The 23,204-nt window shown below is 54.1% G+C and overlaps 2 protein-coding genes across 2 annotated transcripts in view; one reads left to right on the plus strand and one right to left on the minus strand.

Moving 5' to 3' along the window:
* The first annotated feature begins 2,158 nt into the window (after nucleotides 1-2,158).
* Nucleotides 2,159-18,651, plus strand: HJURP (Holliday junction recognition protein). Its single transcript, XM_049614636.1, has 9 exons — nucleotides 2,159-2,330; nucleotides 2,672-2,738; nucleotides 5,813-5,868; nucleotides 7,116-7,233; nucleotides 9,661-9,722; nucleotides 11,051-11,143; nucleotides 11,962-12,040; nucleotides 14,201-15,770; nucleotides 18,372-18,651. The coding sequence occupies exons 1-9, from the start codon at nucleotides 2,235-2,237 to the stop codon at nucleotides 18,409-18,411; spliced, it is 2,181 nt and encodes a 726-aa protein (XP_049470593.1). The 5' UTR covers nucleotides 2,159-2,234; the 3' UTR covers nucleotides 18,412-18,651.
* Nucleotides 18,652-22,398: 3,747 nt separating this feature from the next.
* The window catches only part of MROH2A (maestro heat like repeat family member 2A), a 44,789-nt gene continuing 43,983 nt past the window's right edge, over nucleotides 22,399-23,204 (minus strand). The window contains exon 42 of the mRNA XM_049614637.1: nucleotides 22,399-22,624. Coding sequence (XP_049470594.1) covers nucleotides 22,503-22,624 — 122 coding nt within the window. The 3' untranslated portion in view covers nucleotides 22,399-22,502. The remainder of the gene's footprint in view (nucleotides 22,625-23,204) is intronic.

Genomic DNA, 23,204 nt, shown 5'->3' on the forward strand with positions numbered 1-23,204 from the left:
GCCCCTTCCGCTGCCAGAGAAATTGCAGACTGACGTTGCGATCCTCCCTGTTATTTGGGAGTGTTGTGGAAGGAGTTTGCACGGCAGCTCTGGGGTCCTGAGGTCACATGTATAGGCTGCTACAGTGGGGCAGGTTGTTTGTGCAGAATGGTGCCAAATCAGAAGCATCTTGCGGGGCTCCTTCCTTAGTTGGGCCACCACTTTGGACCACGGGATGGGAAAAATTCAGTCACAGAGGACTGGATGACCACGTGGCCAGAAGGATAAGAGTCAGGCATCGGCTTTGGCTGGGTCAGAGAGGATTGGCCAACGTGAGTCTGTTTGAGGAACTTCAATTAAAGACATAAACTTGAGATTGAGAAATCGTTCCCCTGAAGCTGTCCAGGAACCCCTGGGTCGGAGGCAGATCCTTGGACAGTCAGTGAAGCGAGGGAGGGTAGCCCTGGAACCCGGGAGTGGTTTCCTGGGAGTGGGCACCAAGCTCTGGGAAAGCCCAGTTTTGAGGTCTCAAATCTCTGCATGTGGTAAGTTAAATGTTTGAAAGTAACTTGCGTGGAAACATAGAGTTGAGGGAACAGCATGCTAAATTTCTGAACACTCCCAAGGGAGGGAGAGGGAGAAAACGTAGCCTAGTTGTGAAAGTCAGAAAAGCAAGAAACTGAATGTGTAGATTCAGTGGCCACTTGCATCAAGGTCCTCCAGAGAGCACACTGGAAGACCGAGTTAGGGTGCAGGGTGTTTGTTAGGAGGTGCCCTCACCACTGACACCTGTGGAAGGGCGGGGACGAATCAAGAGGGGACACGTTGCCTCCACCGATCCCATGCAGAGCTCAGGAGCTGGAATGAATCATCAGGGCCGCCCTCTGCTTGACATGGAGGCCCAGCCCTCCTAGTCCCCCCCCTGGAGCTCTCAGTGGATTTGGGCCACCCTGGGGCTGCACAGCAGGGATAGGGGGCTCTCTGCAACCGAGGCGGTTCCTGAAGAGGCTGCCAGCTGTAAGCACCTGTGGACAGCCCTCCAGCGGCCCGGGCATCTTGAAGGCAGATCCAGGCGGCACATCTCCGTGCCCTTCACGATATATTCCCTGGACGCTTCCACTCCACGCGCCCACCGTTCTCACCCCCTACTTCTCCCCGAATTTCTACCCAACGGCCTGATAGGATTGGGGTGCGGCCCGAGAGGAGGTGAAGAGTCCGTCCAAGGGACCTAATGGTGCTCAAAGTTATGAATATTCCGGTGTTCTTCATGTGCTCGATTACTGGTTTCAGTGATTAAGAAAAGATGCTTGATGATTTCAATCTTCTTGGATTTATTAAGACTTGTTTTGCGCCCTAACACACCATCTGTCCTAGAGAATGTTCCAGGGGCACTTGAGAAGAATGTGTATTGTTGCTTTTGGACGGAATGTTTTGTTTGTATGTATCCAAATCCATCTGATCTAACACTTCACGCAGGCCAATGTTTCCTTATTGATTTGCGTCTGGATGGTATATGCATTGATGTGAGTGGAATATTAAAGTCCTCTGTTATTGTACTGCTGTGTCTTTCTCCCTTCAGGTCTGTTAATATTTGCTTTATGTGTTCGGGTGCTCCAATAAACATATTTTATTTTCCTGGATTCTATAACATTTATGGCATTTCTTCCTAAACGTATGGTCATTTTCCTCCTCCTTTTGCATTGGTAATTTGGTGGTGTCTTTCTTGGGCACCCTCCCTCCCCCGCCCGGGGGTCGTAACCGCGTCGGGTCGGGCCCGGAGGGGGGCCAGGGGAGGAAACTGGCCAGGTAACATCTGGGTGACAGCGGTCCTCACACCGACGCGAGACCCCCGCCCCCCAGCAAGTCACCCAGTCATCTCAGGTGCACAACGGAGGAATCCCATAATTCCACAGGGTTCTCGAGTGGCGCTGCCGATTAACGGGAACGTAGCCGGTTCCACCGGGCCATCGCCCTAAGCCATGCGCGGTGGCGGACACCTCCCGCCCCCGCCACCGCCTCCTCCCCGCGGCCGGGCCGGGCTCGGGTGGGGCGGGGGCAGAAGCTCGGCCGCGGATTGGCCGGGAGTAAGACGCGCCACGCGTTTGAAAGGCCCAATCAGCGCCCGGCCTCTCCTCACCAGCCAATAGCAAGCCGGAAGGGCAAGCAGAGGGGGCGGGAGTCGTTATTTGAACCGGGGCGCCGAAGGGGCCGCGGTACGTCTTGCCGCTGGAGTCGGGTGCGGGTCTCTTCGAGCCATGGAGGGCGAGCCCCTGGGGGAGGACGCACTGCTGTGGCAGCTCCGGGACAGCCGCCGCCGCTTCCAGACGCGCATGCAGCGGCTGATAGAAAAGGTAGGCCCCCCGCCCCCCAACCGGCCCGCCGGAGTCGGGGAGGCCGGGCGCGATGGGGAAGGGGAAAAACGGGGCTGGGGGCTGGGGTAAGGGTGGAGGCGGCCGAGCGCGGGGCCGAAGGTGGGGGAGCGGGGTGGGAAGGGGAGGGGAGAGGGGGTGGAGAGGAGGCAGCGGGATTGGGGGCGCTGGGGTAGACAGGGGAGGTGGTTTGGGGGCGAGAGGGAGGCGGGCGGGTTTGGGGGGGCCTGCAGACTTCCAGCCTTGTGCTGGCGCCTCCTCAGCCGGGTCAGGGCCTCCTCGCGGCCCTCGGAGCTGAGGGGATGCCCCTTTCTCTCCCGCAGTACAACCAGCCCTTCGAGGATGCCCCGCTGGTGCAGATGTCCACGCTGACCTATGAGACACCCCAGGGTACGGAGTCATCCCCCCACTTCTGAATGTTTACAGTTCAGAGTGTGAACAGGATAGTGTCGTCCCAGAGTTTGAAATGCTATCCCTGCTCTCTTGTGAAAATGTTGTCCGCCTAATAAGAACTAAAACATTCCTAGTTCCCTTGAGCCTATAAATTACTTATTTTTTAAATTACCTATTAAAAACAGAATACTGCAGGTCCATAGACGCACGCTGGTTAAAAATACCCCTGTCTGACCCTGTCGGTCTGGGCCGGTTGGGATGTTTTTGGGTTTTGGGGTGGGGAGGGGGGGTTGTAATTTTTTTCTAAGTTTATTTTTGAGAGAGAGAGAGAGAGACAGAGTGCAAGCAGGGGGAGGGACAGAGAGGGAGGGGAGACACAGAATCCCAAGCAGGCTCCAGGCTCTGAGCCATCAGTACAGAGCCCGACACGGGGCTCAGACCCACAAGCCGGGAGATCGTGACCTGCGCCAAGGTCGGACACTTAACCAGCTGAGCCACCCGAGGCACCCTGTGGGCTGGTTGCTTTAACAGCCAAGGCTGTGTCTCTGTTTCTTCACCTGTCAAATGGGAAGATCAAGTAGATTACTTGATGGGGATGTTGTAAGTTACAGGAGCTCCTTGTGAAGCTCTTGGAACAAGGCCCGGCTCTTGTAATCACTCTTACTGACTACTTTTTGACCTGTTTGACTTGGAGTATTAGCTGTCCTCCTTGAGATTCTGAGTACTTGGAACTTGACGTGAATATAAGGAGAAGGAGCGATTCTGTTCAGTGGTTGATGTTGTAAGCTGACTTAAATCTCCTGGATTCTCTTTGGTAGCTGGGTGAAGAAAGTTTGCACTGGGTGACGTCAGTTCCTCCCCCTCTGTCTTGTCACCAACTCATTAGGACCTGCTAATGAAGGCAGATCTCAGATCCAGTTCCGCTCTGCATTGGACAGACAGGCACTAAAAGCTTCATAAGATCTGCTTCTGAAGTTAAATAAAGTTTGAGCTCTCTGCATTTTTAGCTGGCCCAGCCACACCTTGGGTGAAAAGTTCGTGAAGACAGAAGCTAAGATAGTCCAGCTCCAGGCCTCTGTTACTCTCTGGTCTCATCAGGCAATGACAAATCTAACCCGAAGGCAGGACCCAGGGCTGGGTAGGAATCGTTCCCAGGGAGCCATCAACAGGCTTCATTCACTATGTTCTGATGCGCTGTTTACGCAAGGAATGGTCTGGCCACTCCACATATCTAGAATACCACTAACTTCACTGCTGAAACTCACTTCTGACTCCAGTTTAATGAGAACAGCCTGTTAAAACGGATCCCTGAGGCCTCTGGCATCGGTGCTGGGTGCGGATTGAGTAGGTCTAACGAGCTCCCGGCTGCTGATAGTACAGTTCCTCTGTCCTGTTGCTCAGCCTGGAGAGGTACTCAGGGGAGCGCCACCGTGATTAGGGTTAGCTGATCACCCTTGTAGCATAAACTCCCGATTTAAGGCAACGCCGTACGGTATAGATCGGAGCTAACACTCCCACACCGATTATGACGAGGACAGGAGGGGAGGAATAGTTGTTCGCATGTGTGGATAGCTAAAGTGTGCCCTTTGCTTCTGAGAGTCTTGTGTTTTTGATTCTCAACAGCCCTTTGGGGTAGGTGCTGTCCTTAAGATCATGGTTTCCTAGCAGAGGATGCAGCAGAGAGGAAACAGCCCCATGTCACTTAGCCCAGGGAAACGTAAAGGAACCAGCCCCATGTCACTTAGCCAAATTGGCAAAGCCTTGACCTGACGGAGCACATTTGCACAGCCTCACTCTGTTCCAGAAAGGCCACAGGGCACAGGGGCCAGGAGCACAGAGAGTCACTCCCCTAGGTTCCCAGCCTGGCTCCACCACATGGCCGAGCAGCCCGGGCTGGTTGCTGGACCCACTCCTTGCCTCTGTGTCTCCGTCTGGCCAGTGAACTTGGAAAGTAGGAGTTCTGTACAGGTGAGTTGTACACACTGAATGAGGTGTACTTGGAAAGTGTTTAGAATAGAGCCTGGAGCATTGTAAGCGCCGTGTGTGAACGTTTGCTAGTGTCCTCGTTGGCAACCATCTCAACCCAAGGATCCCTTCTTGTCCACTTGAATTTACCTGGGGGCAAATGGAGGTTTAGGGAGAGATTAAGTATTCTTGCCCCGGTTCTGCTAACGAGTAAGTGGCAGGACTCCTGATCTCCGTGTTTACCCTGCGCTTAGGCTTTGTTCTAGACATCTATATTGCCCTCAGAAAGTGCTTCCAGTCTATACATAGTATATAGATTGCTCTCAATAAATATATTTTGAGTACGATACTTGGCACATGTGTGTTCCTTGTTTCTGCTTAACTCTGGGGCTTAATGACGGAATTGGATACTCTGCCTCCTAGGTAGGAGATTTCCATTAATGACAGATTTCTGTCTAATCTTAATTTTTTTTTAATGTTTATTTACTATTGAAAGACAGAGAGAGTCAGAGCGTGAGCAGGGGAGGGGCAGAGGGAGAGCGAGACACAGAATCTGAAGCAGGCTCCAGGCTCTGAGCTGTCAGCGCAGAGCCCGACGCGGGGCTCGAACTCACGGACCGCGAGATCATGGCCTGAGCCGAAATTGGATGCTTAACCGACTGAGCCACCCAGGAGCCCCTGTCTAATCTTAATTTAAAAAAATTTTTTTAACGTTTATTTATTTTTTTGAGACAGAGACAGAACACAAACGGGGGAGGGTCAGAGAGAGAGGGAGACACAGAATCCGAAACAGGCTCCAGGCTCCAAGCTGTCAGCATAGAGTCTGACGCGGGGCTCGAACCTACAGACCGCGAGATCATGACCTGAGCCGAAGTCGGACGCTCAACCGACTGAGCCACCCAGGCGCCCCTAATCTTAATTAAAAAAAAAAAAAAGACTTCCAGCCTCACAAAGATGAGAACAACAGGTATCAGGATCGCGGCTTGGTTTCCGTAGATGACGTCTTTCTCTGGCCCATCACGTTGGTTTTCTCTGAATGCGGACTGAACAGACATTCAGCGGTCAGGGTTGTTTAAGCGGTAACTTTTCTCGTTTCTTTTCTGAAGGATTGAGAATTTGGGGTGGAGGACTAGTAAAGGAGAAAAACAAAGGACAAATCCAGGTATTTAATATCCGTTTTTATTGCTGCCATGTGCTGCCGTGCGGGAATATCGATGTGAATAAAGGCGTAGGTTAGCTGTGACTGCACCGAGGTCGCCACGGGGCTTCTGTTCTAGGTCTTTCTCACCTGAACTCCCCCCTTTTCCTCTAAGGATTTGCTGAGAAGTTTTTCTCCTGTTGCTCGTCAGGTAGCAGGAGGAGCTGCGCTGATGTTTAAGCCTTTTCTGCCCCCGTTTCCTCTGCTGTAGGCCAAGGGGTTCTTGACAACAGCCCCACATGCAGGGCTGGCCAGTGGGAGAAAGCTGCCCCTGCTGCTGCCCCTGCCCCTGCCCCTGCCCCAGCCTTAGCTGCATCTGTGAGCTTAGTTTGTTGGGTCCTTTACAGAAAAGCCCCAACCCAGTTCCTTTGAGGAAAGAAACATGCCTCCTTTCTCTTCTGCAAGGGGAAGAGAGTAGGGAGAGGGTACAGGGCCACGCTTCTTTCCGCATGGAGCTGTTTTCCAAAACGCCGGTGTGGTTTCTCCCGGATGCATCCGCTGATGCTGGGGCACCTCGGCCTGTTATGTTCACGGGAGGTGCCGATACAGCCTGCCCGCCTCCTGGGAGACCCACGGAGTCTTGCTACCGTCATTTTTTTGCAGGGATGTCTAGAATTCCCTTAACGACTGCCTCCCAGCCCAGAAGCCTGTACCCCAGAACGAAAACGTCAGGGTTAGGGTTCCAAAGCAAGGAACAGCAGTTCTGAAATAAAATTTCTTCCTGATTATTTGAATCACACCCATAATACGTTTGGTTGTACAAATGTTAGAAATACATACAACCATTAAAATCAACCTGACTCCTATAGTCACTGATGATATTTTAGTATAATGTAATTCCCACCTATAATACACATATTTTTACCCCTTCTTCTTTACATACTATACACTGTGATCATTTCTTTTCATCATCCATTGTATAATTCAGTCACACTTATTTACTTATTTATTTATTATTTTTTAATCTTTAATTTTTGAGAGAGAGAACGAGGGGAGGGACAGGGAGAGAGGAGCTGGGACAGATGATCCAAAGCAGGCTCGGCACCGACAGCCCGATGCAGGACTCAAACTCACAAACTGTACCAGAAGAGAGGCCTATGAGACCCCTGCTCTCTCATATGCTAAAGGAAGGAGTGTAGGTTTGTTACGGTGGCTTTGAAATGTGTTCTCACTGAATCAAGCGTGTCTTTATCCACTTCCGTGCTTTCGAGGACTCCCCAGTGAAGACTTTCGAGGATGCCCCAGACAGCAGGAGTGGCGGTGACCCCGCGGAAGCCGAAGCCCGAGGTCTGGCGCTTCCTGAGCCCAGCACACGAGTCCTGGGAGTGGGTGAGTGTCCCTGCACTAGGAATTGTGGTCGGGAGGGACATGCGTCCCTGTGATGGCATTTAAAGCCCAGATTCCTCACGATGACTTTTTCCAAGGCTTTTTTAAAAGTGGGAGCATCTTAAAGTGCCTGTCACTACTGTCTGCCCTCCCCAAAGGAGCTGTCTTGCTGTTACGTCCGTGGCGCTTACACAGAAACAGTGCTCAAGCGTTCTTGAGTAATGGACATACGCCCTCCCATCGGTTTTTAACTTATTGCCCCCTCCGTAAAAAAATTAATGTCAAAAATATAATGAAGTGCCAGATTTGCCGTGCAGGCCGTGTTTGAACTGCTGACTTTTTTTCTTTTTTACCTTTATTTGTTTTTGGGAGACAGAGAGAGAGAGCACAAGTCGGGGAGGGGCAGAGAGAGAGGGAGACACAGAATCCGAAGCAGGCTCCAGGCTCTGAGCTGTCAGCACAGAGCCTGACTCGGGGCTCAAACTCACAAACTGCGAGATCATGACCTTGAGCTGAAGTCGGACGCTCAACCGACTGAGCTCCCCCCAGGCGCCCCTGAACTGCTGACTTCTACAGAACGTTTTGCTGCCCAAACCCCAGCCTAGCCTGTTTTCCGGGGAGTCTGTCATCACCATCTTTCTCTCTCTGGTGTCTCTGTCTGCCCTGGATGCATCTGTTTGGACGTGCTCAGGTTCCACCTTAAGCACACAGAAGAGTTCACGGCTCTCCCGGTCCCGTGTCCCTCTGTAGCCACCTGCCATGGGTCACTTCCCTTCTCGAACAAACTTATAGCCGATGCTCTGCTCCACTGCCACCCTCTCTTCCGCCAGTTCTGTGCAGGCTCCGGGCTCCATCGGGAAGGCGTAGCTCTCCGTGGTCCCAGCCTCCCCCATTGGCGACTCCCACTGGCATCCTGTGGCTTCTATCCCATTGCCCTGTTGGTGACATTTGAAGCTTCTGGAAATCCTGTAATTGGCCTGTGGCCCTGTGCCCGCTGGGTTTTCTTCCTTCCCAGCCCCTCTTAACTCCCCTCTCCACTGGATGCCCTTTCTTGAGATTGGTCTGAGCCCCTCACTCTGGCGGAACCCCCATCCCAGACCCAGTCTGCATGTGTTTACTGCCTGTCAGCCTCTCTTCTTGAAGACTTTGTCTAAACTCGGCAAATCTAAACTGGAAAGGTCAACCTAGCAGAATTCCTATTGGCTCAGGCCTACCACCGTCTTCCCTGTTCAGTGAGCCAGACACCCAGCCCCTCCTGCCCTCCTCATACGCAAGACGTCCCCCTCCTGTGCCTTTGCCTCCCACCGTCCCTTGTGCGACTCTGCCCCCGTGCCCCACCGCACCCCCACGGTACCAGCCCCGCCCCTGCTGACACCTGCCATCAGAACAGACCCCCCACTTTCACCCAAGCTGTCTACACCGGCTCTCCTCCTGGTAGCAGTTAGCCAGCTGGGTAGACAGGTTTGTAACTGGTCCTGAACCCCCATCTCCTGCCGGCCCCGACCTGCAGCCTCTGTCCGCTCTCCCCAGCCCTCGTCCGGCACCTTGCCTGCTCTAGCCGTCTGTAAAATGGGTTGAGTCCCACGGGGAAAACTGGCAGTCATTCAGGGTAGAATTGGACCTTAAGGAAGGTGTTTATTCACAGGTGTTATCTGTTGACTGGTGTTGATCGAGATTTTGGCCCCACAGATCCTTAGGTCCGTGAGTTTCTGGATGCTCAAAATAACTAGAAATGTTTATCCTAGAGCTGCACTGTCCGGTGTGGTGGCTCCAGCCTCCTGTGGAGAGTCAGAGGAACTGAAAGTTAAATCAAATGGAAAATTTTATTTATGTGCCTCACGAGCCACACGTGGCCGGTGGCTGCCATACCAGGCGGCAGGCAGGGAACTTTCTGCCATCACAGACTAGGACGGTGCTGGGCTAGAGCGACCCAGCTCCGAGGACCAGAAGCCACCGAAGGCACTCAACGTGACAGAAAGCTGCTTCTCTGGTCTCTACCCCCTGAGGCGTGTTCCTGTTCTGATGCACTTGTTGCATTACTGATAATCAGGACAGCGACAGATGGCTGTGTCCTTACTAAAGGGAGCACCCTAGAACATACTCGAGGGGTGTAAAAACTATTCTTGAGAGCAAAACGCAAGCTTTCTTTAAAATTCTTGGGGTGCCTGGGGGTTTAGTCGGTTAAGCGCCCGACTTCAGCTCAGGTCATGATCTCACGGTTCGTGAGTTCAAGCCCCGTGTCAGGCTCTGTGCTAACAGCTCAGAGTCTGGAACCTGCTCCGGATTCTGTGTCTCCCTCTCTCTCTGCCCCTCCCCCCACTCACACTCTGTCTCTCTCTCTCTCTCTCTCTCTCTCAAAAATAAATAAAAATTTAAAAATATTTTAATAAATAAAATTCTGATTGAGATTTCCTTTTTTTTTGCTTTTAGATTCAAAAAGCGGTGATGATGCGTCTTTGTGTCTGGAAGATGTAGTTGCTGGGGCCTTCACGGTAAGACCTGCCCTTTGTGACGAAGGGACCGAGCCAGGGCTTGGGGTGCGTGTGTGTGTCCTCATGTCCGGTGTCTTTTTTGAAGTCCTCTTGGGAGGCTCACCCTTTGCTGACACCACCCCTCCCGTCTCTGGTCCTCCCTTCACATCCCTCAAGGCAGCAGGGGCCTCCTTCCATCTGGTGCGTGGCAGCCCTTACTGCCCCCGGTTCAAGCCGGATTTCCTGAACTCACATGTATGTCGGGTGGTGTTCCCTGTGCAGACGGAACCGTCACAGTTCACGGTGTGCCCAGTACCCTTGATCGAGCACGCGGTGTTGAAAGTTAGGCTCTAAGTTGGTCTTTGCCCGAAGAGACAATGTCATAAGGAAGGTGTTTCTAAGAAGTATTTCCAGGTCAGCCCTTGGAAGCCCATTTAGTCCACGAGGTCGCGAGATCAGGCCATTGTTCGGTGTCTCCCAGGGTGCCCCCGTGGTGCCAGGAACCACCTGTCTCCTCTTCCCCCGACGGGGTCTCATCTCCCCTTCCTTCCAGTGGGATGCACGGGAATACACAAAGAACGCAGTCTGCTGGGGGGTCTTTCCTGGCCCCAGACTCAGACGCTAGAATGGCCGCTGTGTGTGGCTTTTCTCGAAAACTGCTCTTTTTGTGAAGAATTTGCCCAAACACCCAATGTGTGACTTGTGGCGTCTAACTAAATAAGGTAGTGACAGGGGTCCGGGGGAAAGGCTGTACGTTTTGGAGCATTACGGGGGGGCGGTGGTGCAGGGCGAGGTGCCCCCAGATGTAAAGAACTTCCTGAACAGTGTGCGTGTGTGTTATCCCTGGTCTGCAGCCACTGAGGTGCAGAGAGTGAGGGTCAAGACCCCCCTGTCCCCAGGGCGTGGGCAGGAAGGGAATGGGGGGCCTGCCTCCTGAGCCAGAGTGCTGAATGTCCTTTCCTGTGAGCACACTGATTGGGACTAATGCTAATCGTTGAGTCCTGAGCTCACCCAAGAATATTCAGATGGTTTTGAATTGTTTCCTAGCAATGCCATCACACACCTCCCAACAGGCTTATGAGGGTGGTTTTTGTGTTTTGGGGTTTTTTTTTGTCTTTTTACTTTGGGGTTGTTGCCACTGGATGAATTATCTAAAGTTGGATTTCTGGGTCAGGTGGATTTTCAGAGGGGCGGGCCCACTTTGCACCGCTAACAGGGAGGAGTGAAAAATGACTTCGAGGGGCTTCATTTACCCACGTGTAATTAATGAACTTGCCAGCTAGCTCGAGAATCTGAGAGCTCATCCGGACCCAAAAGCTCTTAAGAACACTGATTCTCTCTTGTGTCAGCCTGCAGAGCCCTGGAGCCCTTTGAAAAATGAGTTACGAAGGAAGTACTTGACCCAAGTGGATATATTGCTACAGGATGAAGGGTGTTTAGAGGTAATGTGTTTCCCAGGACGTGTCTTCAGATAATTGAATCATAACCTAGTGACACCGAGGTGGGTTAATCAGGTTTTTGTTCGCTCTCCGTGGAGCCTGTAAGGAGCCTTTGGAGCAATTGCTTCCCAACCGTTTCTCTCCCAGGCTTGCAGACGGACGCTCGCCTTGTGGGGGCGATCAGGGAAACCCGTGGGGTGCGCCCTCCGTCGCCCACTGTTCTGGGGGGGGGGTGCTCACAGAAACGTAGGGGGCCCCACCCTCTGGGGAAGGGATTGCCCCCACCGCCCCACTTCTCCCCCCTTCCACCCTGTCCACGGTCACCTTGCCGTGGAGCGCGCGGGGGCTCCCAGAGCGTGACCGACAGAGCAAGGGTGCCAACCCTAGTTTCTGTCACGTCTTCCCATAAAGAAAACATCTTCATGTCAAATAAGTAGGAGGTACTCGTTGTGGGATGACTGACTACTTTATCTCAAAGGCAGCAAACAAGAGCATAGACGTTTCCTTACTGCGCTGCTGACCGGCGAGGACGCTGGGTCTGAGGCCCGTTGATTTGGTGGGGGTACCGGGAACGGCCTTTCCCTTTAACCTGGAGCAGCAGGAGGGCATCCTGGGGGGGGGGGGGGGGTAGCCTGGAGGTCACGTGGGCCAAGCTCCCAGAGGTTACTAAGACACCTCCCCCCACCATGGCCGGAGGCCGCGGCCGCTGCGTCGGGGAGGAGCAGCCGACCTCGCCGACCCGCGGGGCTCGGCACTGCGGCGGGGGGCGTCTGAGGGCGCCCAGAGTCGACACGTGTTCACATCGCGGGCTTTGTTTTCAGTGTGCTGGTGACGGAGGTGGAGAGGACACACGCGTGACACTGAGCCCTCCCCTGGCCTCGCCTGCCGGGCCTGCCCCTGGTAAGTGCGACACAGAAACTGCGTGGACCGCCTCCCGATCGCTGTTGGCAGAGCCGCGGCGCCCCCACCGCCGGGCACCCTGTCGTGTGCTTGACATAAACTGTGAGAGACACCGGCACCTAAAGGCGAAAGCCTCCGGTGTAGTCGGCAAACTGCTTGTTTCCCCCGGGACTCCAGCGCGCTAACTGCTGGTTAGCTCCTCAGCTCAACCTACCGCGGTGAAAGATTTTGACTCTCCGGAAACACAGGATTCCTACACCCTCTGCTCGCGTTTATTTGACAATCAGCCTGTTGTCGCAGTTGCTTCTCCGTCCCCTGCACACCCAGCGCCCACGCCCACGCACACAGCACCCCCGCACGTGCACACACGTGCACACGCGGACATGCGCACACCATGTACGTCATCTGCAGTCACATACGTGTTCTCCTTAAGTGCTTGCAGGTCTCCTAGGCCCAGGGACGCGGCTGCGGCGGGCGGGGCGCATGCCAGGGCCTACTCGTTTCCCGCACCGCAGTCCAGAAAGCTCCTCGCCGAGCTCTGTCTCTGTGGGCACCTTCCTATCACGACTTTCCTGAAGAGTCCCGGCCGCCGGCAGTGTTGCAGCACGTCCCTCAATTTACTCCTCTGGTGGTTTCCTCTAAGGTTAAGTGCATGTTAAACACTTTTGGCAAAAATGCTGCCCAGGCGACGGTGTGTTCTCTCAGGACATCACGTCACTCTGTCCCGTTGTTGGTGACACATGAGCCTGGCCACTTAGCTAAGGAAGGACCCGCTAGGTTTCTCACTACAGAAGTGCCCTCTCCTTGGCATCGTCTGCGGGTGCCCGTCACCTGGGTCCCCGCAAACCCCACCCCGAGGCTTCGGCGCCGGGCCACGACTCCCGCCTGCGTCCCCGCCCGCAAACCCTTCCCTGGCTTGGCCGTTCCTTCCGTGTGTACCTGTTGGCATCCTTCCGTAAGCAGACGCCGAGGCCCTTCGTGCCCTAATTCTGTTCCTTCCTTTATCCCCACATGCTTTCACTTTTTTAAAAACAATTTTTTTTCTAGAATCAATAAGAACCCATGGGCTTTTTTTTTTTTAATTCACATATTAGTAGCCACTGATGCCCAGTTGTCCCAGATCAGCCTGCAGGAGCCCTTCGTGCTGGCTTCCCTGACCTCTGGCCTGCCTGTCCTGTCTCTTTTTGAGCACTTTGTCCCCCCACCATGACCTTGACCCCACAGGTGTGGCCAGCACCAAAGTCCTGCACTCATTTGGTTGGTCGTGCAGTGAGGACTGATTTCGGAACCATGGCCCCTGCTGCCACATGCTTGCCAGTCTGCTGAAGAAGGTTCAGGAGTCCTGAGCAGCTCTTGGATGCTCAGACAGTATCCCACCAAGGGTGCACGTTCAGAGGATTGTGTTCAAAGTCACTCAGATCCTTTTTTCTCTTTCCGTTGTCATCACTTCGATACACACTTGGGTTCTTTTTTTTTCTTTTTTCTTTTTTTTTTTTTTTTTTCACTTCTAGAGTTCTCCTTATCCTTGTTGGTTTTATTTATTTATTTATTTACTTTTTTTTTTTTAACATTTATTAATTTTTGAGAGAAAGAGACAGAGCATGAGGGGGATAGGGACAGAGAGAGAGGGATACAAAATTGGAAGCAGGCTCCAGGCTCCGAGCTGTCAGCACAGAGCCCGACATGGGGCTTGAACTCACGAACCGTGAGATCATGACCTGGGCTGAAGTCGGACGCTCCATCGACTGAGCCACCCAGACGCCCCGGTTTAATTTTATTTTTTAAATCTATAAAACATTTAACATGATGTGAAGGTCAAAGCTGTACGAAGAGGCATATTCAGGAGTCCTCTGCCTCCGTCACCTGTCCCCACAGGTAATCGGCGTAATTGTTGGGTTTCTAATTAGACTTTGAAAGGGCATCCAACGTGTAAACCATCACACGGGGGAGGAAGACCCCTTTGGGGAAGCTGGGGTCGAAAGTAGGAATTAGAGTTTGATAACTAGAAAGAAATCTCGGAGGAGAATCTATTCTCACGTTTTCGTGGAGTTTTTTCTCTTGTTCTTTGAATTGTCTTCACGATCCACCCTTTTCGTTCTGTGGTCTCTACAGATGGACCGTCTTGAACGGTAACACTTCGCTCTGTGTGTTTCCCTCCAGGACGCCGTGGCCGTGTGTCCGGAGAGAGTCCTGGTGGCCCAGTGAAGCCGGCTGCACGCCCCTGCTCAGCAGACCTGGCCGTGGTGCCTAGAAGTGCCAGTGTCTCGTTACAAGGGACCGGGGGGCACAGCTTCTCAAGCAGCCTGTCCTTCGAGCCCGACGACATCTGTGACGTGACCATCAGCGACCTGTACGCGGGCATGCTGCACTCGATGAGCCTGCTGCTGAGCGCAAAGCCGTCCTGTATCCTCTCCACCAAAACCTCGTTTGTCCTTCACAACTGGAGCTCGAGGAGGAGATGCTCCAGGAGCAGAGTGAACGGGACTCCTTGCCGAGGCGGCAGGCGCCCTCACAGGGGTTCCCGGGAGAGGCTCCCAGTCCGTGCCGGGCCAGGGAGGGACAGGGGCGCCTTAAGAGATTGTGAGAACGTACTAGACGCTTCTGGCCAGAAGACGGGTTTAAAACTGGACAAAGCTTTTCTCGAAGTAAACAAACCCCAGGCCCTTAAATGGGGTCCAAGTTGGAAAGAGTTTAAGGAGTTGAGGAGTTTAACACCCGAGGGGCGTTCTTTGTTGCCTTATGGAGACTCCCGTGCCGTGTGTCATCTGCATCAGAAGAATAGATACAAGGCCTTAAAGTGGTTCATTTCCCCTGTAAAAATCGTTTCCACACCAAGAATACTCCCAGGCAAGCGAGGGAGTCATTACAGGGAAATTGAAAGCAGATTTGATAAGCTTCATCAGGAGTATTGCCCCAGTCCCCGGAAGCAGCCAGTCCTGACTTCCCTCCCGGGATCCTCGGCCGTGGACGTGTACAGGGGTGGTCCGGCGAGCCCTCGTGGCCCCCGGGGCTTCGAAACCCGCAGGCTCAGTGGAACCTTCGGCACAGCAGCAGCTAAGAGGTTAAATGAGGCCTTGGAAGAGCTGGGCGATCGAGCCAGGGGAGCAGGGAGATGCCTGCAGAGAAGGGGTTCCCCTCCCCCGCTTCCAGAGACCAGCCCCGTGCAGAGCCCACGCCGCTCTGAGCAGACACTCCTTTTTCAGGGAAACAATAGTCTTGGAATACTTAGAAAGTCTGCATCACCCAACAGACCTACTTCAGTAGCAGGGGTGCAGCCTCTAAGCTGTGGCCGAGATCGTTACAAGGAAATAAAAGAAAAATTTGACAAGCTTCATCAAAAGTATTGCCAACAATCGCCTCCGCGGACGAAGGCACTTTTACGCGTTGGAGCGTGTCCAGATAAAGCAAGTTTGGAAGTTCAGCATCAGAGAGGCACCTTAGGAACATTAAACCCAGACTCTGGCTTCCAAAGTCCCCCAAAGCTGTCGGCGTCACCCCAGCAGAGCATAGAACATCCACTGCGCTTAACCGCCACCGAGGCTCAGCCATTAACACGCCTTGTGCTCACTGCCGCTAGGGGCCATCGGTCCCCTCCAAAGAGACGCCGATTATCAGATTCTGTGCCGTGTGGACAGTGGGCCAGTTCCCAGGATTCCTCGAGAGTGGTGGGCCAGCCCATCCCAAGGCCGGGGGAGAGGTCGTCTCCTCACAGCCCAGTTGAGAAAAAAAGGTGCGTTTCCGTTCGTTGAATGTGGGTGTTTTACGACAGGATGCTTCTGTGCTCGTTTTCCAAACCTTCTCCCAGATTCTTTTCCTTCTGCTGAAATCAGCATGTATATCAAGCACATGTCCCTGTGTGAGATGCATCATGGTGGGGCTGGACATGTCCTCACGTTTTCCCCTGGGATGCATTTAGGGGACTTCTCTGAAAAGCCTCAGGAGGGCTCGGTCTGTCCTTGTCACACTGTCGTTCCCGACCTCTCCTGGTCTCGCTCAGAAAACAGCTGTCGTAGAGCAGAACTGATCTGGAAGCAGTGCCTTTCCTCGTACTTCTGGATCCCCTAGTGGGTCCGGAGCGGGGGCGGCCCGCCGGGGCCACGGTATCCGTGCTGGGCTTTGAGGTGCACCTGGGCCGTCCCACCTCGGCCGGCACTTGCGTCTGCACAGATCACGGAGGTCAGGTTCGCACGTACGAGCGCCACTCTGCTTTCTCCAGTGGCGGTGAGGTGGGACGGGTCGCCGCGGGCTGTTAGACTTCATCTCGTGAGCTCCGGGCCTTCCAGCGCGCACTTGGTGGGTCTGCGAGCCGGGGTCCCGGACGACGCGGCCCTTCCGACGGGTGCACGTGTGGGGTTTAATGCATTGGTGGTGAGGTTTCCTCTCCCCTCCTCTGCCCGTGCGGATGGCCGGCCCCCTCGGCGGTCGTTCAGACGGGCCTCCTCTGCCCTGAGTGTCTGTGTTCTCCTTTTCCACCTGTGCCTGTTTGTCCTGTGACCCATCCCCGGGGACAGTGCGTTCCTCTCCCAGATGAGCCCCGATGAGCCCTGAGTTGTCACTGTCCCCGCCCCTCAGTGACCCCGTTGCTCCTGCCCTGCCTTTGCCCACTCGCGCTTCTCAGCGTTCGGACCCACGTGGCTCCCCTCTCGGCAGGTATTTCCAAAACCCGCCGGTGCTTTGGCTACAAATGGGGCTGGGTGAGGAAGACGACCGCCCCCCCCCCCCCCCGCCCCCCGCCCCCGAATGAGCCCAGGAAGCCGGCATTGAAGCTGGCTGACCGCTTCATCAAGGTCAGAATCATGGTCCGGTCCTTTGTCCTCTCGCTTCCGCGGTCTTCGGCTGCCCCTGTTTTCTCAGCCTGCGGTCTGGCTCCACAGGCACCACACGGCCTGTGGCCCTAACCACGAGGCAGCCTTGGTCAGGTGAAGCGGACCCGCCTTGTGATTGGTCTTTCTGGTCAAGGGTTGAGGTCAGGGACCTCGGGTGAGGCCCGGTGTGGAGCTGGAGCAAAGTGGGGGAGTCTCCCAGACCGGGAGAGCGGCCTGCGCCCCAGGAGGCCCCGCCGAGGGCCGAGTCGTCGGTCTGCCGGGTGGCTGGCTCTTCCCCTTTTGTCCGGGCCTCGGGCTCCTTGCCTGCGCCCGTCTCGGGCCAGGCCACCTGCAGGGCAGCGCGGAGCCACGTTCCGAGTCCTGTGGGGTTGAGGCTTTCGGGGACCGTGGCAGGCACTCGGGGGACACCTGACCTTCCTTCTCAGCGGAGAGGGGGTTGGTTTTCACCGAAGGCAGCTCCTCAGGTGAGAGCCGTGCCCGAGGTGGCCCAGCCCCGACCTGCCAGAGCGCCCTTGTCCCTCCGGCCCTGCTTGTCTAGGCCTGCACCCGCTCACACGCACCCTCCTGACCTGTTCTCTACGTGTCGTGCCCCTCAGGCTCACCTCTGTGGCTTTCCCACCTTGTCCCCAGGTTTGCCGGCAGGTCAGGCCGCCCGCTGGCCCGGCCAGCGCGGCGGGGTCACTGCCCCCCGCCCTCTTGTGCCTCAGCTGCACCCGACCCCTGCTTCCCACCTCGGGAGCCCCCCCCCCACCCCCCGCCCCGCGCTTCTCATTCACCTGCCCATCCAGGGCCACGTGGAGCAGACACCAAGGTCACGGCCATGAGCCATGCCTCGTGTGCCCAGCAGTGAAGCACGGGGAGAACTCAGCCCTCCGTGGGGTCCTCCCGGCTCCCCTGGAATTTGATAAGTCGCGGTGGCCGCCCCCGGGGGCCCTTCGCAATTCCGTCTGAACCCGTGATACAAACATTCTTAACCATTTCCATATTTTTCTTTTCTCCCTACTTAAATCATAAATGTCTTAAGGGAAGGGACCAAATCTTCCCGAGCTGTGACTACAGAAGGAATTTGAATGGCTAACGTGTGAGTGCTTTCTGTGTGGAACCTTCTTTACACCCTTCTGCCTCAACCCGCACAGGAACCGTCTGATGAGATCGCTGTCATCCAGTAGGCAGGTTCTGTGTCTTATGTTACAAATAAGCGAATGTAGCTGAAGCCTCAGGACTCCTGAGTCCACACTCGCACTCGAGGCTGGGCCAGGATTTGAAGCCAGTGGGCGTAACGACTGGCTTACCCGCCTGCCCAGGGGGATTGCCTTCGGATGGGTCTTTACCTCCCTTACGCTGTTTATTCAGTGTGGTGGCATTTTCTCTAGTGGACCCACCAATATTTACATATAGGCAGTGGAATAAATATAAAACAGTCCAGCTTTCGGTGGCTTGGGAATTCTAGTGGAATTGTACTGAAATCATTTCCCTTGTCACTTTTTTTTTTTCTTTTTCTAAAGGAAAGAACAACACGTCTTTCAAGATGGAAGAGAAAAGTGATTTTGTATTAGAAGAATTCAAAGCTGGAGAAGTATATAGCCAACTTCTTTTAGACTTTTGTCCCTCTTCACCTTTACTCTACGTGTGTGAGTTTTTTGTTTTTCTTTTAATCCTCAAGAATATGTGAGACTTGGATTCACTTCCCTGCCCTTCAAAGCAAATTTCCGTGAAATTGGTCCCATTGAAATGGCTCTGAGTTCTCGGTATCGAAATTATTTGAATAAAGTTGCTCAATTAAAAGTTTTCGTGTGATCCTTTATAGGCCTGTTTTTCTCATGTGTTCTTTTTAAACTGGAGACATGTCCTGAGAATGCTCTTTATTCCCTGTAGGTAGAGAGCAGCGTTTGCCCCGATACCTGTGTGAGCCCTGGAGACGATGGCCCTCGCGGAAAGAGCTGCCACGGTTTAGGTTCAGAACCAGGGACCTGCTCTCTCCCGTATTAGGAGGGAGCAAGTTGAAAGTAACTCACCCATGACAGGCCATTCCTAACCTCTTCATGTCTTTAGCCGAAAACGTGCTGTTCTCAGACAGTCCCGGGACTCTTGCCACCACAGGGCTCCCCTCGTGGCTCGTGGTTCTCGTTGCCACTGCTTATAATAGGGTACCACGGTGACTTTTTAAATAAAATATTTCACACATTCAGAAAACAGTGACAGCCAGTGTGCCAGCCCACGTATTGCCGTGTGTTGTGGATTTCTTGCTTTAACTACAGAGTCAGAGGGGCGCCTGGGTGGCTCAGTCAGTGAAGCATCCCACTTCGGCTCAGGTCATGATCTCATGGTCCGTGAGTTCGAGCCCCGCGTCAGGCTCTGTGCTGACAGCTCGGAGCCTGGAGCCTGCTTCGGATTCTGTGTCTCCCTCTCTCTCTGCCCCTTCCCCCCCACACTCTCCCTCTCTCTCTCTGAAAAATGAATAAGCCTTAAAATATTTTTTTTAAATAGAAAGTAAGAAATGTTAAATTTTGCACACCTTTCCTTCCCATCCCCTTCTCCTGATACTGATATGTGCCCCTTTCCGCCTACACCTTCATGCTGGGACCACATTACCCGAGTGTAGGAATTAGCTCAGGCCGCCTTAACAGAATCCCACTGACCAGGGACCTTACACAGCAGAAACTTACTTCCCACGGTTCTGGAGGCTGGGAGTCAGAGATCCGAGCCCCGGACAGTCTGCTCTGCTGAGGGCCCTCGGCCCGGTGTCTCTTCTTAAAAGGGCACTAATCCCTTCGTGCAGGCCCCACCCTGGTGACCTCCTCTAAACCGAATCACCTCCCGGAGGCCCCACCTCGGATTCCATCACACTGGGGTTAGGACCTCCATATGTGGATTTGGGGGTTCACGTTCGGTCCAGAGCCGTGGGAACCAGAAGGGCTGTGCCGCTCGCAGCGGAGAACATTCCGAGAGCCTTACCCCTCACGGGCAGCTCACTCTTCTCGGCACAGGCTGGCAAGGGGCCGCTGGCCCAGGCACCAACAAGGCTGGGGTGGCCTCTGCAGTTCCAGACCTTTCCCTTGTGTTCCTAAGAAGAGCACAACCCAGTCTCTGCTCTTTGTCGGGAAAAAATACCCTTAGCCAAAACGTGCCTTGTCCACACCACTGCCCCCTCCAAGCCCCGCCCCCCCCCCCCCCCCCCCCACGCCTCCTGCCTCATCCCTAGTAGGCCTGTGCTGTTGTCTCTGGCCAGGCCAGGCCCGGCTGCTGCAGAGACTGGGAAACGGGGGGTTTGATTATCATCTACAGGAAGAAGGCAAGGGGGAAGAGATTGGGCATGGGTCTTAGCTAATTATTACTATTTTTTTTTTGAGAGAGAATCTCAAGCAGGTTCCATGCCCAGCACAGAGCCCGACACGGGGCTCGATCTCACGAACCATGAGATCACGACCTAAGCCGAAGTCAAGAGTTGGACGCTTAATCGACTGAGCCACCCGGGTGCCAGGGGTCTTAGCTAATTTATGGGATCCGCCAATGAAGGACCCCATAGGCTATATGTGGGGTGGTCTGTGTCTTCAACGTGCACACAGTTTAGTACTGCTCGCATTCTGCAACTTGGTTTCACAAGAGGTGTTTGCACTTGACGGGAGGTGATAGGTGCGGGTGTCTCGTATCTCAAGAGTTCAGGTGGCTGGTTTCCCCCCCACCCCGTCCTGCTGGATGTCTAAGGACACATGCACAGCCGTGATGCGTGCGTGCATGGGCTCACCTGTGGCTTACGTCTAGAGGTCGTGGACAGGTGTTTTCAGCTTCCCTAATTATTGCCAAATCGCTTTCCCAAACGGTTATTTCAGTTTGCGCTCTGGCGATAGGAGAGGTCCCACCTCCCACATTATTGCCACCAGTCAGTGCCACTTGGGGGGTGTGAGACGTATCGCAGTTTGCATTTCAGGGGTCCTGGCTTTTCAAGCGACCCCTCAGGCCTCTCTTGTTAACTGGCTTTGTTTCTTACCGATGTAGGATATGTTCTGGATGCCCGTCCAATTATATGAACCAATCTCGTTTATATAAACTGCAAGTGATTTGTCATTTAACACAAATCTATCTGTGATTTGTCATTTAACTTTATGGCATTTTATTGCCCAGAAGTTACATGTTAACAGAATTGGATAGCTTAATCCTTTATTTTTTTCTGGCCTTTGCTGTTACCTTTTAAAGAAAACCTCTCAGGATAAAAAATACTCTATCGGTGGGGCACCTGGCTGGTACAGTTGGTGGAGCACGTGACTCTTGATCTCAGGGTTGTGAGTTCGAGCCCCACATTGGGTGTAGAGTTTACTTAAAAATAAAATCCTTTGGGGGCACCTGGGTGGCTCAGTCGGTTAAGCGTCCGACTTCGGCTCAGGTCATGATCTCGCGGTTCGTGAGTTCGAGCCCTGCATCGGGCTCTGTGCTGACAGCTCGGAGCCTGGAGCCTGCTTCCGATTCTGTGTCTCCTCTCTGCTCCTCCCCCACTCACACTCTGTCTCTCTCAAAAATAAAACATTAAAAAAAAATTTTTTTTTAAGAAAATATTTTTAAAAAACACTCTATTGTCTTGCGTCTTTGCGTTCCAAATTTAGGCCTATAAGCCGTCTGGAAATGTTCTGCACAGGCATGAAGGGGATTGAAGACTGTTGTCCACACCTGTGGCCCTTTCCTCCGTGCCTGTAGTGAATGGCTTGTCTGTTCCCGCCTGTGTCTGAAAATACCCTCACTATCCCACGGAAGCCACAAAACAGTGGGGAAACCAGTGGGGTCCCGGGAAGCCTGTGGCGCAGCGACGATGATGCTTTGCGCTGTCCAGCAGCCCCCTCCCACCGAGGGGCCCGGGGTGGCGACTGCCTTTGAGAGTCCCGCCGTTACCTGCTCAGGAGGCAACCACAGACTACTCTGTTGACGGCCTAAGTGCAGGGAACCTTCCCTGCCCGCCTCCCCTGTCCCCTGCCTGTTGCTTGGACATGACCTTCATTTATTTCCCCTTCTTGCCCCTCAACCGGGTTCTGTTCCAGGCTTTGCCGGGTCCCTGCCCCAGCCTGTCCCATCCGGCCCCACGATGGGAAGAGTGAGGACAGGCCTGGTGTTGTGTCGCTTCCTGGAGACATCCCCCATCGTCCCCAGGCTGGCGGGCACTCCCCCCTCCCACCCACCCCTGCGCCACTGGGGCACTTCCACCCTCCTTCTTCGGATGTGTATCACAGTCCCCGGCAGAGATGCCTCTTTTCCCTTCAAGGGTGGGGTCCTGGGGGGCAGGGGCCAGACGGCCGCCTGCCTCCCCTCACTTCCCGGCACCGCGCCTGGCAGGGGACACACCATCAGCGTGGGGGGGCACAAACGTGGATTCAGACCCTCACACGATCCGGGGAAAGCGGAAGTAAAACGACCCCATTGGAAGTAAATCCTCCCTTTGCCCCACTGCCTGGGCTCGGGGACGTTGTCACCTTCCAAGTCAGGAATCCGTACTCCAAACGGCAATGGAGGCTTATTTTCCAAGGGAAGGAAAGAAAGGGACACTGATTATTTTAGAACGATGCTTTTCGTACAAACTAAATTAAAAAGTGGCTTGCACGGCTGTGGTTCGGCACTCTGAAGAGGCAGCCTGCGCTTTGCGTTCGGACCATCTAGCAAATTCCTTCGGGAGAAGCCAAAAGCTGGTGCTGACAGCAAGTATCCAAGACTTTGAGGGTCTCCAGGGCTGCCCTCCGGACCCCAGGATCCAAGTCCAACTGCAGCTCCTGGAGAGCTGAGAGTGGGCACAAACAGGAGAGTCGGGACCCCGCTCGGCCGTGCCCTCTGCCACGGGCAGTGGAGCCGGTAGGAGGTCCCGAAGCCGCTTGTGCGGCTAGGGGCTCACACAGGCTGCAGAAGCAGAACCCTTTGTACTTGAGATCAGAAGATGGCAGGGGATCTGCGTCTACACACACACACACACACACACCATCTCAGCCTTCTGTTACTTCTCTAACAGGGACAGAAAGATCACCCACAGAAGTCGCATGTGGTGTAGGGATTCAGTTGAGGGATTCAGGGTGGAAACATCTCGTAGACATTCGTGATGGGGAGGCGGGCAGAAGGCCCAAAGAAACGAGCGAAAGGCCTCCCAGGTCAAATCGTTTTCTTCCAGAAAGCCCCCTGCAGGCTCGTCCATCTCTGTGCACCCTGATTGCACGCCCCCGTCCCTCAACCCCGCCAAAGACAAAAACAAAACAAAGAAAAGAAAAGAAAAAAACAAAAAGACAACAAAGGGTGTGCTGGCTCTTCCCCAGGCGCTTTCTCTAAATTCCCCGAATGAGGTCGAGAACTCCGTAGAATTGGGTCTTCTC

This window comes from Panthera uncia, assembly GCF_023721935.1.
Source record: "Panthera uncia isolate 11264 chromosome C1 unlocalized genomic scaffold, Puncia_PCG_1.0 HiC_scaffold_3, whole genome shotgun sequence".
Taxonomy (NCBI): domain Eukaryota; kingdom Metazoa; phylum Chordata; class Mammalia; order Carnivora; family Felidae; genus Panthera; species Panthera uncia.

What these genes read in the sequence shown, in the direction of transcription:
- HJURP (XM_049614636.1), top strand. Translation starts at nt 2,235, where the DNA reads ATGGAGGGCGAGCCCCTGGGGGAGGACGCACTGCTGTGGCAGCTCCGG. An exon ending in TGCAGCGGCTGATAGAAAAG is followed by an intron (nt 2,331 to 2,671) that starts GTAGGCCCCCCG and finishes TCTCTCCCGCAG; the next exon opens with TACAACCAGCCCTTCGAGGA. An exon ending in CACACGAGTCCTGGGAGTGG is followed by an intron (nt 7,234 to 9,660) that starts GTGAGTGTCCCT and finishes TTTTGCTTTTAG; the next exon opens with ATTCAAAAAGCGGTGATGAT.